The sequence below is a fragment of the Xiphophorus couchianus genome, chromosome 18 (assembly GCF_001444195.1).
Source record: "Xiphophorus couchianus chromosome 18, X_couchianus-1.0, whole genome shotgun sequence".
NCBI lineage: Eukaryota > Metazoa > Chordata > Actinopteri > Cyprinodontiformes > Poeciliidae > Xiphophorus > Xiphophorus couchianus.
Window position 1 is genome coordinate 15850252 of NC_040245.1, and position 13427 is coordinate 15863678.

The following is a 13427-nucleotide window of genomic DNA, read 5'->3' on the forward strand; positions in this document are numbered from 1 at the left end:
CCTAAGGTCATATTTGATATTACAAATAGTTTAGTGATCCATGAAGTGCAGTAAAAAAGCCAAAAGAGAAGAAAGCTCTGTCTATTTCAAGACACTGTATTTCGTACACAAAATGATAATTTTCTGACAACAATTTCACTGCATGTGAGTGGATATTTGGAATCAAAAAGAAAGCTTGATGTGAATGTAATCCTTTATTTTTTATTTCTAGGTTGCCTTCAGTACCAGGTGTCAGAACTGCCAGAACATGTTCAAAACATGTTCATGTTCAAACTTCAGTATCAAATATTTTTTACTATATGGCTGTAAGATATTTTGAAAGCTAATTATCATCCATACATCCATTTCTTAACACCCGTGTCCCTAGTGGGTTTGGGAAGAGTGCTGGTGCCTCCCTCCAGCTAAAGTTTCGGATGAGAGGTGGGGTACACCCTGGACAGGTTGCCAGTTTGTCGCAGAATAATTATCATACTTCAGAAAAAAAAAAAAACTAAATGATCTACACAGAATATCCAGGAACAACTAGCTCAATACTAAGCACACATACCTGTCATATATCTCAGTTTTATTTGCTATGGCCCATGCTGCATTAGGGGAGCCGCTCTGCATCACAGCCCTTTGAAAGAGGCCCTGGCTGCCTGGAGAGAGCAGGTGGAACCCCACAGATGCTGCTCCAGCACTCTCCCCAAATAGTGTTATCTGGGAGCAAAAGTAAATGCCAGTGCATTTACATTAATTCATTCACGGTCCATACAATATTACTCTGATTTTAGGAAAAATAAGGACAATATTATTTTACCTTTTTAGGATCACCTCCAAATGCAGCGATGTTATCGACCACCCATTTAATTGCCAAACGCTGATCCAGTAGACCTTGATTTCCCCGGATGTTTGGGTTGTTAGGAATAGCCAGAAAGCCAAGTGGTCCCACTCTAAAAATCATGACCACAAGAAAAAAAAAAAACATACTAAAAGCATTCACCATATCTCAGTGCTGTACTCAACATATTTAACTGTCGCTTCCACCTTGTGTTAAAACTGACCATTGTTATCATTTTTGCAGATAAAGTGATGTAAAGGAAACGTTATAAAAAATAGCACTGATGCTCTTTTTTTAATAAGCTGACTTTGGCAGTGTAGTATATTTATATAGATAAACATCAACCGGTTCATCTTGTGATTTTTTAGTGATTTCACTTCTTCTGGCTGTATGGAGTGAATATGAACATGTTTATATTAATGTTTCAAAGATGAATATTGAACTTGCTCTCCTAGTTTTTGAGATTATCAGTTCAGTCAAACAGATGTATGAGATGCCTATTGTAGACTTTGTAACAGCATTTCTCCAATCCTGGTCTTTTGTTCTCACTTTTAACTTCCCTGTTCTCGATGACTCTCATGTCTGAACAAATGAGTCAGAAAAGAGTTGTAAAAACTTGATTCTGTTGACATAAACTTTTTCTTTGAAAACAATGAAAACTTGATGAAATGCTTTTGAGCAGAAACAGCCAAACACACAGAAAGCCGTGTCGCAAGAACTAGGATTGGGTACACTCGTGATTTCAATTGAAATATTTTCTCACCTGTAATTCATAGTTACCACAACAACCTTCTGAGATTTACACAAGAAATGGCCTTGGTAGACATCCAGGGTGGATGTTCCTGACATAAAGGAACCTCCATATATCCAAACTAATACAGGAACACTATCTTCCGGTTTGGGTGTGGGTGTCTTGAACATAGGGGCCCAAACATTCAAGTACAGACAGTCCTCACTCACAGGGGTGTTTGGATTCCACATCTCTGCACCTTCAAACCCTGCAACAATATCACATTGTTATTAACAATAAAGTTTGATTACAGCCAGAGTAGTTGCAAGATTATAAAACCTTTGAGTCCATTGAATCCTTAGCCTTTATCACAAGCATTTCACAGATTAGATATGCTGAACTACAGTAGCTCTTAACTATTATAATCTTAAGGTTAAAGTCTAAAATCTATAATGTGCAAAGTTATGAATCACTCTATAATTTTTTTGATTATTGACAAGCTAGGAACAAGGCATGTGGTGGAAGAGAGCTTTTTACAAGTTTTCACAGTTGCAAATAATTCCTGTAGATTATTTGAATGTCTTTTAAAGCTTTTCATTGGACATCAGCTGCTTTTTCACTTATTTTCAGCACCAAAGTTTTTAGTTTAGTGTTGGGCTGTTCATCACTCAGTAGAAGGCTGAAAATTATAATGATAGCTTTATAAAGTTCATTAGGATACTAATTTCAATCAGCACATAAGGCAAAAGTTCAGTAACTTTCCTCATGAACATGAGTATATTCCTGCTCAACGTTGTCATGACAAAAACGTCCCCATAAATAATGACTGAAAGAATAAAATGTACAAACCAGTTGAAATTAGGAATATTTCTACCTTTAGCTAAAATGCATGTGACAAAATTGTTGGCATCCTCTGTCCATAACAGAATACCCCTCAACCGTCATTTAAATAACTTGAAAATTACAATTAAAAAGGTAATAATAAATAAACATCTATTGAAAATTAACCAACAAAGCTCAGACAATGCTTTTCAAATAAGGTTCAACTAAATCATTTTAAATAATAAACTAATGAACAGTCCTGGACAAAAATGATGGCACTTTTAGAAAAAAATTTAAAAAGTTCGAACAGATAGGGATATGTTCAATAAAAGTGTGTCTTCTAATTAGTATTAAAGGTATCTTAAAGCTTGTAGTCAGTCAGTGATGCTCCTGCGACTACAGCTGCACATAATTTATTTAGAAGTTTAAGGTACACAGTAAACTTCTCTGGCTGTGGCTGCAGGTGGAAACTGATAACAAGCTGAAGGGAAGGATAATATGAATGGTAACCAAAGAGTGTCAATGATATGTTCAATTTGTTGAAATAATTTTAAAAAATGAAAGTATTATTTATGCAAAACATTTTTCGTTTGGACAGTCACTCTGTTTAGACAAATATATATACGAAACCACTTCAGATTAGGTCACTCCACTAAATCCTCCTGATGACAATGTCTTGTATGGGTAATATTTTTAATGCATCCTTATAGGACAGACTACCTAGTCCAGTCTTTACAAAGAGATCAAGCAGTTCCTATAGAGGGATTGTTTGTTTGCAAACACAGCGGATGCTCGCTCAGCTTGACTGCAGCAAGGGTCGGCCGGCCTTTAAAAGCTCACTGGTTGCCATGGTTACCCGCATTTATCTTGCTGTTATAACAATAGTCAGCATTGTTTCAGTGTACTACAACTCTTTATCACAGTGTGATAAAATGAATTATGCTACAACATTGACATTAGTGAATGAGATGAGTTCTAATGACCCATCAGCAATATCGAACCAAAACAGGGATTTCCTAAAATGTAATTTAATTTGAAAAAAAAAAACCCTCATATTTACCATGCAAAGGACAAATAAAATACAATAATTTCTTCCTAGTTTGGTCACATTGAGAGGGAAAACAAGAATGTTGCAGCATTCATCAAGGCAGGCGATAATCTAAGTCATCAGAAATTTAAAATGCAGTGAGTTGAATTGCTGCATTCAACCTGCGAATTGTAAATTATTTTATTAGCCTATTGTAGTATTTTTTAGCCTAATCAATGAGAAATTAACTATTGAAAGAAATCTTGGTTCTTTATGTAACATTAGAACCAGCTGAGTACTGGACCGGAGAGTCCTACCCAACTCTCCAGTCGTCTCAGTAATACTGTATGTCATGGTCAACAGTGACAAGTGCTGCACTGAAGTACAACAGAACCAGAATTATGGTTCTTGCACAGTCTGTATTTATATGGATGTCATTGAACACTTTGACGTGGGCAGTCTCAGTACTGTGCTGAGCCCTGAAACCAAAGTGGTTGGTTGTCATTAGGAAGCTATTTCACTGTTTAAATATTACTTTTTCAATAATTTTGCTGTAGAATGGGAGGTTGAAAATTTAAGTTATTGGTAAATGTATCATAATTTTTGTGAAGGTCTTTTTCATTAGTTGTTGCTTGAAATGATAATGTTGAGCCACAATTCCAAAACAATGTCTGATTTTCATTGGTTAATTTTTCCTAAAACTCTACTAACTTCACTTTTGTCCAATTCAAGTTATTTTAGTGACCATTGTGGGATTTTTGGTAATTAACATTTGACATTTCTCTTCCTATGTCCAGTGTTATAGCCAACAGTTTTGAATTACTGGTTTAAAGGACTTTTAAAGGGTCAGTTGATAATTGTGGTTTAAAGAAAGGCATTAACATTTAGGTCATTGCATTTTTCCTCCATTGAGAATTTCTGGCCACTTCAGTTTTGCTACCTCAGTTTTACAAATGTCCCCCACATCCACCTTGCAACAGCAGCAGATCATCTTTTTGTTGTTTTTTACTATTGTTTTATTCTCCTAAATTTAGTCAATGCAAAGGACAGAACTTCCATCATATTAAGACAAGTTTTTTAATGATAAACAATATCTAGGTGAATTAAACATATTTTGAAATATCTTTATTTGTGTAGTATTGAATCGTACCTGGAAACATTTCATCTCGCAACTGGTAGCAGGAATTTGGTAAATCTTGGGCACTTTTCACATCATCCCAATTATCCATAGGCTCTGGAGGACGGAATCTTAGGACAGAGCGAGGCACCACTGCATACGGAATTCCACGAAATGCTTGAACATGACCGTCTAGCACATCAAAAACATTCCCTCGAACCTTTCCACTTTTGGTGGTGATTATAGGTTCATTTTCATTGGCAAATGATGTAGTCAGGATGAGAAGTAGCAGAAGCAAAGGCTGCAAGTCTGCCATGGGAAATCTAAGAAGGACAAAGCAAAGGAACAGATACCCATTATTATTCATTCAAGAACTAACACTTTTATTAAACAGTGATTTTACTTGATTTTATCCTCCTTGCTATTCAACTATATTCACTTCTTTCATTGTCTGATTTTATGGGATCTTATTTTGTGTTCTGTTTAAATATCCATATCTTTCTATATATGTAGTAGTTTTTATTTATTTATTTATATTTTATATATTCTTTCTGGCACATTTAGTCTATGTTTGTCATGTGAAATCTGTCACAAAAACATCACTTGACTCAAAACATACGCTTTTCACTTTAAATAGAAACTAACAGAGTTAGAGTATATTAATCTTTGAATCGCTTGTTGTGGAAAAACAAACATTACCAAGCACTGTGAGGACAAAAATGAATTAACTTCAACCAATTTTTTTTTGCTGTCTGGAAATTGAGCTGTTTCAAAAATCCCCATATCTCAAGTTACAATTAATAAAACTCTGCCATTACCTATATTACCTATAGCAACCCCAGCCGAGCCCATTTTCTCACAACCCAAGCAGAACGCCAGTACCTTTAAACTTAGTCCACAGGGTAGGATTTTTGTTCCTGATTTTCCCCTTCTGACAACATGTTGGATTGTCTTGGCCCAATATCGCGTATTGTGTGGTGTCCCTCTACTGCAAACCAGAACGCAGCTTTTTGACAGGTAAGCCAACCAGAAAGCACGGTAAAATAAACACGGAGGGGAATCCCAGACAAAAAAATAACAGACATGGTGGAACTAGAGTCCGGTGGACATCAAAATTGGAGGACTGTCTGGTTGATATGTGGAAACACCGTGAGCCATGCAGCTGTACTATGGTACGCACTGTGCAAGAAAGTAATACACTGCTCAAAAAAATAAAGGGAACACTCAAATAACACATCCTAGATCTGAATGAAAGAAATATTCTCATTGAATACTTTGTTCTGTACAAAGTTCCATTTGCACAACAGCAGGTGAAATTGATTGTCAATCAGTGTTGCTTCCTAAGTGGACAGTTTGATTTCACAGAAGTTTGATTTACTTGGAGTTATATTGTGTTGTTTAAGTGTTCCCTTTATTTTTTTGAGCAGTATAGTTTTTGAATTTTTTAAAATTATCTAATCCTCTTACACAACCTACTAACACAATTGTAGAGAAACCTTATTGACCGAACGGGACTGTAACGCAGTTGTACAAAGCATAGATGAACCATAGCTTCCAGATCAACAAAAAGAAAGTATGAGTCTAGACCACAGGCGTCAAACGCCAGTCCTGGAGGGCCTCTGCCCTGCACCTTTTAGATGTTTTATGTAAATTCCTTCCTCTTTCTTCTAAATTTCATCTCTCCTGCCATATGTTATTTATTTTATCTGTAATAATTGATAACTTATCTACACAAGGAGGAGGTAATTAAGCCATTTCATTCCAGTGTTTTGTACCTGTGGCACATCTAAAAACTGCAGGACACCGGCCCTTGAGGACTGGAGTTTAAGACCCCTGGTCTAGACAAAGGTACAAGAGAAATCAACAAAATCGCTGCTGAAGGGATCAACCCTTTTGAGATAGGTAAGGAAAACAGGTCAGTCAATGTGGACAAGCCGCCTCCGAGCTCTATGACATTTCATTGCTTAGTGAACACGAAGAGTGCGCATAGCATGGAGGAGTTGTGCGGCTTAGAACATAGTTATACAGTAACGTACACATGTCCGTCTCAGCTTGGAGATAAAAGCTACATTAGCTAAGCTAATTTTGCTAGTTCGGCAGTAAGTACTACAGTAAATACCACTGATATTTATCTTAGTATTACAGAGAGGTGGAAGAGTACTCAAAAATAGTGGTCGAGTAATATTTGTAGTGTACTTATGCTGTTTTCAAATTAGATAGGAAGAGATGAGAGCTGGTTTTGAGCCTGCGGATTGTTTCTTGTTGTCATAGCAACTCCATAGCAGCTGCCTTCCAGAAAGACTGTCAGTTACAAAGTTTCCGGAAGTGTGGCGTCACATGACAACTACAGGATTATTTGTTTGTAAACACAGGAGAATATTCAACTGCCAGAGAACCGTTTGACAGAACGAGGCCAGCAAATGAGACGGTTTCGGGCAAAATAACGCTGGACTCAACAAATTGCACCAAAATGTCAAACTTCACTCAGAAACATAAAGATAGAACCCTGAATAACATATTTAGATAGTTTATCAGCAAAAATAAAAGTTGATTTGGGTGTCAGTTTCAATTTAAAGTGACAAGAGTGCCCAAAGCAGTTCAATCTGAAAGGAGCTCAAAACTATGGTGTACCACTTGTAAAGTTACAAGATAAAAATAAATAAATAAATAACAGTAATATTTTTGGTTTATATAACCTGTCACATAAAAAAGGGTGTTTTTTTTTCCAAAGTCATAATTTCATCATGTTGTTTGGATGTAGCTTTACTTACGATTTAATGAGATCTAATCCCTTTAAAAGCACATTCCATTCATCATAGCATTAAAATCCACATATCACCACTGTAAGAGCTGAAGCACATATAAGATGTGAGTAGCTAATCATTTTACAATGCTTAAATTCAGATGCTACTTTACGTTTATGCCAAATAAACATATCAACAGACAAAATACACATTAAAAGAAAATACAATGTACAATTAACAAACCTTTTCAGTATTGGCATGGGCTGCCAGTATGAAACAATGTTTCTTGTTGCAAGGTGAAATACAAGGTGAAATACAAAGTGCTGCACTAACTGCTGTAACAACTGTACTAACTGCTGCAACTGCTGTAACTGTCATAACTCCTATACCAACTGCTCTATTTGGGGAAAACCAAGTAACTGTTATACAACAGCACTAGACAGAGCACAAATTTAAAAAGAAATGTATACAGCTCAAAACAGAAATCAAGGACTTCACTACATAAACATCAAAATTACTGGCAAAAATAAAATGTATTCAAATTTGCTGCAATAAAAGCCGTTTATGGTTTCTCACATTATTCATACATTTGTAAAAGTCAGCATTCCAAACTAGATATTTAATCCACACCTTTTAGAGTACAAAATAAATATTTACTGTACACTTCAAATTAAATATTTAGTTAGGAAGCTAAATATTTAGCCTTCAAACAAATGTTTAGTTTCCAACTTGATGTTTAAATATGCATTTTTCTAACTATATATTTAGTTCTAAACTAAATATTTATTTTCCAAGCTAGAAATTTAATTTTCAAACACTTTTTTTTTCAAAGCAACAAACAGTTAATTTTCAAGCTACACTGTAAAAAAAAAGTCATTTTTACGGTAAAATACTGACAGCTGTGGTTGCCAGAATTTAACCGTTAAAATTACAGTCAGACAATTTTTACAATTAATGATTCTACAGTAATAAATGGTGTTTTATTTAACCTTTTACTGTAAAAATGACAGTTTTTACCATTGAAATTGATCAAGTTTTATCCTAAAATTTCCATTAAAACAATATTACAAATACAGTTAGAGCCATGAAATATGAAAGTATTTTGCTGTAAAATGAACACTCTAAATTATAAAATATGTCACTGAACCTGTATTTCAATCTGGAGAGACTCAGGCGGAGATAAGAAGACAATTAGAAGAGTTTATTGACAAACAGAATTTAAAGTCTTTGGCGCTCGGGCCCCGGCTGGGGATAACGGTTATCGCAGTGTTAGCGATAGGCTTCAGATGAGCATCCCCGATGCTGTTAGGAACGTCATCCCCCAGGGCCCGGCACTGGTGGTGGAGGTTGAAGAAGGGTGCGGGCCTCAGGACCGGGCGAATGGAGGAGAAGGGGTGGTAGTGGGTTGAGCTCGGCTGGAGAGCAAAGGACACCATGAATGAAGGTCCTTATCAGCTGGGACTTGGTCGATGATTGGACGTGACGTGGCTTGGTCCGGCGTTGATAGGTCGACGATTGTGGGCAGGTCGCTTCAATTAATGGGTCCCGGTGGGGATAAAAGAGTCTTCCAGTTTGAATTTGTGCCTAGGCTTCATAATTACAGGGTTTTGTCTGTATTTTAAACAGTAATTAGCCAGCAGCTGTGGTTGCCAGCATTTCACCGTCAAAATTACAGTAAGATATTTTTTACAATTACATAGATGAGTATTGGTGTTGCTGATTCTACAGTAATAATTTTTTTTTAACCTTTTACTGTAAAAATTACTATTATTACCATTATAAAAAATGATATTTTGTCCTAAAATTGATATATAAGATGCGGTTCATGCCATGAAATTTGAAAACATTTTACTGTAAATTTAACAGTTTTACCATGCTAACATTTCCCTAAATTACTGTATTGATACATGTTTTGTCTTTATTTTTCAAAAGGAAAAAACTATAAAAATGTAGGATATTTATCCTTTTCTTTAATGGTAAAAGAGCACCAGTATTGCTGATTTTATGGTTAATTACTGACTTTGAAGCCATAATGTTATATAAAACTAAGAAAAAAAAACTTTTTGGCTAAAAATTAACATTGAAACATTAAAGAAATGTTTAGTTAGTGCAAATTGTGAAATTAAAAAGTGCAAATTTACTTGGTAAAATTATCAATCGATTAGAGCAGCTAAATAATGTGTTACCAGTTTTGTCTAATGGTAAAAACATGGAAAAGTATAAGTAAATTTTACATAAAATATCCAAAAACCAAACTTTATTGTATTTTTTCCATTTAATGAAAACTTTTTGGGCTGTGCAAACTTCTCACAACCCTGTGAACACTGATTACAAAGAACTTGTAGCACATCTTCCAAAAAGCAGCAAGCACTTATATTAGTGCAAATGTTTGAACAGATATGACACAACATTATCACTTCAACCCCGGTGCAGTGTGTTTGAAATGAGTAATCCATATCATATGGAATTGGCACATACACAGAAATAAGAACTTTCTAACATATGTGCTGGGCACCATTGTAACCTTTCTGAAATAGATAGCTAAAACTGTTCACGTTTGTCAGGTTTTTTGACTTGTAACTTGTAAATCACCACATATTCATTAAGCAGTGACAGTGGTGCAGCATAAAATCTGTTTTATTGTCATCTGCTATATACATATATAGAAAAAGAAATGTCTAACACAAATTTGCAAGATTTAACATGAAGATGAAAAATGTGAAATCTTACAGTGTAAACCTTAAATACCAATAAAATGCAGTTTTCAACATACCGCACCATAACAACATTACACATCATATCACATGACTCACAAAGTATGGTCTAAGTCCACTCATGGTCTGCAAGGTCAGCGATGAGTGTGAGGACTCTTGGGTTGACCGCAAAGATCTTCCTCCTCTTGCTATGCTCAACTTTTGTTCCTCTCTCCGGATTAATTGAAAAGAAACACCTTGAAGAAAATAAATTTTATTGCATTTAATGTTATGTTTATAAATGACTTAACAGAAAGATATCACGAGATCCAGCTTTGTGGTGGCTGGATTCAGTGGCAGAGCCTTTTAGTGACAGGCTTTTGTGCCTATTGTTAAGGAAATATGGATATTGTTGAGTGTTTAATATGGCTAATCTCATGCCATGTGCGTTTAAGAGATAAACATTCCTATTTGGACAAATGTTAAGCAGAGATAAACATTCTTCTGGCAGGGCTGTAACTTAGAGCAGCCACAAAACAATATTCTCTTGAAAGGCTTTAAATTAGTAGGCCATAAAGAATATCTTCCCCTGCCGAGAGGTCGAAGGTTGGGGGTTTCCCAGGGGCTCTGAGCTGCATCTGGAGTGGATCACAGATTTCGAATCTGGGAAACATCTATGTTTAATTTCGGATACACCTTTTAAATATTGTTCGTGATAAGGCAAAGATTCAAATCTTGGGAGATGCTGAGTCCAAAAGAGTAAAATAGGTTTTGTGAAATTAACTTATAACTTTAACAACTAAAATGACTCTTGAGTTTGGTCATTAAAACTTAGGGGAAGGTTGACGTTTTTCCAAGGTGGCTCTCTGATTGGTTGAACTACGGAACGCCTTCGTTGCATAAATTAAAATACGGAAACACCCCTTTTGTATAAGACGAAGTGTAAAGAGAAAGAGAGAGAGTTTTTTCCATCTTTTTCTCTCCACGTGGGCGCCTTTGTCTGTCTGTGTGTTTCGTGTTTGTTTTTGTCTCTCCTTGTGTGTTGTTATTTTGTGAGAAAATGCATATCTCTGTATCTCTGCAGCTTTGTTGTTCATTGCTTTGTATGGAATTAAACTCTGTGATCTGTGACGTGAACACGCTTTGTTTAGTTTCGTTTTACAGCTGGCCGCTGCTCGCCGAGAAGAACCCGGCTGTGTTAGGGAAGAGACGAGCCAAACGTTTTGTTCAAAGTTTTAATAAGAAATACTTCCTTAATACTATCCTGCTTCACAAACAGACTGAAGAACTCTTCTGTCTCCATGGCCATAAAAAATATACAATTTAAACACTGCTCAGCAACAGCAAAGAAATGATAAAACATTTTCACAGTTTCTACTGGCATTATTTCTATCATGAATATTTAGATTTAGCAGTTTTTTCCCCTCCATTTCAATTGTCTTTTGTATTTATTATATTTCGGTAACTAGTAACATTCTGATCTATATTGTGAAAACTTTATCTTGCTGGTAAATATAGACTGTGTGTAAGTATAAGAATTACCTCTGGAGGAACTCCAGTGTTGACCGCAGTCCCACTGGGTAGTGTATATTAAAACAGTAGTAACTGCCAAACATCAGGCAGATGGCACAGGAGAAGGCAGTGATGTGGTCATTGATAATCTTCTGATCAATACTCAACATGAAGCAGTCCGCAGTGAAGCAAGAGGACCCTTTGAATAAAAAACATGAACAAATTTATATCACAAAAAGCCCCTGTGTGAATCATTCAACTACTTTGTCAACTTGGTTCAGACATACGACACACAATAAGGCAGGGTGTTGCTGGCACATCCTCCATCTCAACCTCTTCAGCAAGGCTCGTCTTCTCAACATAGTGGAACATATGCTCTTCCTTCTCACCAAAAAAAGCAAGTAGAAGAAGAATCATCTCTGTACAACCACTGGACTGACCTTTTTCACTTGCTAACTTGAGGAGAGACTCCAGAATTTGTTTTTCTATCTGAGCAAAAACAGTTTTAAGGAAGTTGATGATGCGCTCCCCCTTTTTGTCCAGATTGGTGAAGAAGGCTTCCATCAGACTGATGCCAGTAAGTTGCTGGAAGTGTTCTGTCATGCCAGTTTCATGGAACAAAAAAGGCCATTCTTGGCATAGCTTCAGGATGCTTATACCTTTATTGATGTCCTTTCGTTGCATGTAATAGGTGGACTTGATAAGTTCTTTCACATCTTCTGCAGCATATTTTTTGTCTTTGAACATCTTTTTCATGTATTCTTTTTTCTTAAGCTGACTCTCTACAGTCTCAGAAAGGGGCAAAAACTTTGGCCCCCAGTTGACACAGCCATACGTGTCTTGAACACTGGCTTTCTGCTCAGCAGGTATCTCATCAGTGTCATTATCTGATTCTGCCTTGCGTTTAGTTATCTTTGGTGTGTCTTGTCGTTTGACATTTTCAATTCTTGCCTGGAGTTGTTTTACCAGGGAATGATAACCAAGTATAACGTCACCATCAATGACATCCTTCAGTGACTTTGGATACCTGCTCACCATCCTTTCTGCTATTTCAGTAGTGTTGCGTTTGGTTGGATTCTTGCAAATCAGCATCATTTCAGAGACAATAATCCTCACCATTTGTCTTCAAAGTCGTGCACTTGGCCTTTTCTGTCGTTCCAAAGTCTGTATCAGCTCTTCTGGAAGCTTCTGCCACGGTATCTGAAAACTGTCAACCCAGGTTGGCAAAACTGGGGAGCAGCTCAGGGAAGGCGATGAAGTAGCAGCAGACGATGGTTGTGAAAGTGAGGCTGCAGATTGAGAGGACTGAACGGACTGTGGAGAGGAGGATGCCCCACCTGAAGTTGAAGCCATTGAGTCTGGAAAGGTACAACTAGGCCTATCGCGATAAACGATAAACCAATTAATCGTACGATAAATTAAAACTACCGACGTCATTTTAATTATCGGCATTATCGTCTCTTCTGACCTTTTTCTTTTTCAGCTAATGACACTGAATGAAAAAGGGCTCAACTCCGGTGCTCTCCACTGACTCCTCCCTTCCTAATTTCCTTAGTTTAATGCCCAGCACACACTACACGATCTTAGAGCTGTCAGCCGATTGTCGGCCCATTTTCAAAACCTGACAGACCACACATTAGCCGACAGAAATCCTAGGCATAACGGTTCGATCGGGTTCGTTCCTGCCGTGTGGTGTCCAACAATGGGCACAAAATAATGGCTACAAGTCCAGTGAACTAATTTTAAAACCAGGTATTAATCAATGCATTACTACAATCTACCTGCAATGCATGTGGCTAGTGTCAGTCCTGACTGAATGAAAATCATTAGAACCTATTTACGTCACGTTAACGAAGAACAGCTGAACAGTTACCGGTTTTGCTCCAACTCCTCCCATTGTCATTTCTATATTCTTTGCATGTTGAATAAACATTAATGTTGTTTCCAGTATCATCTCCAATG

General features: G+C 36.6%; 1 protein-coding gene across 2 annotated transcripts in view; it reads right to left on the reverse strand.

Annotated features, from left to right (window-relative positions):
• Positions 1-7654, reverse strand: part of LOC114133367 (acetylcholinesterase-like) — a 30045-nt gene extending 22391 nt beyond the window's left edge. The window contains exons 1-5 of one of the 2 annotated variants that reach the window (XM_027999206.1): positions 7504-7654; positions 4550-4839; positions 1584-1818; positions 800-932; positions 548-699 (exon numbers count right to left, since the gene is read on the reverse strand). In XM_027999206.1, the coding sequence (XP_027855007.1) occupies positions 548-699; positions 800-932; positions 1584-1818; positions 4550-4839; positions 7504-7520 (827 nt within the window). In that variant the 5' untranslated portion in view covers positions 7521-7654. The remainder of the gene's footprint in view (positions 1-547; positions 700-799; positions 933-1583; positions 1819-4549; positions 4840-7503) is intronic. The other variant, XM_027999204.1, reaches the window with a different exon arrangement.
• Between the last annotated feature and the right edge of the window lie 5773 nt (positions 7655-13427).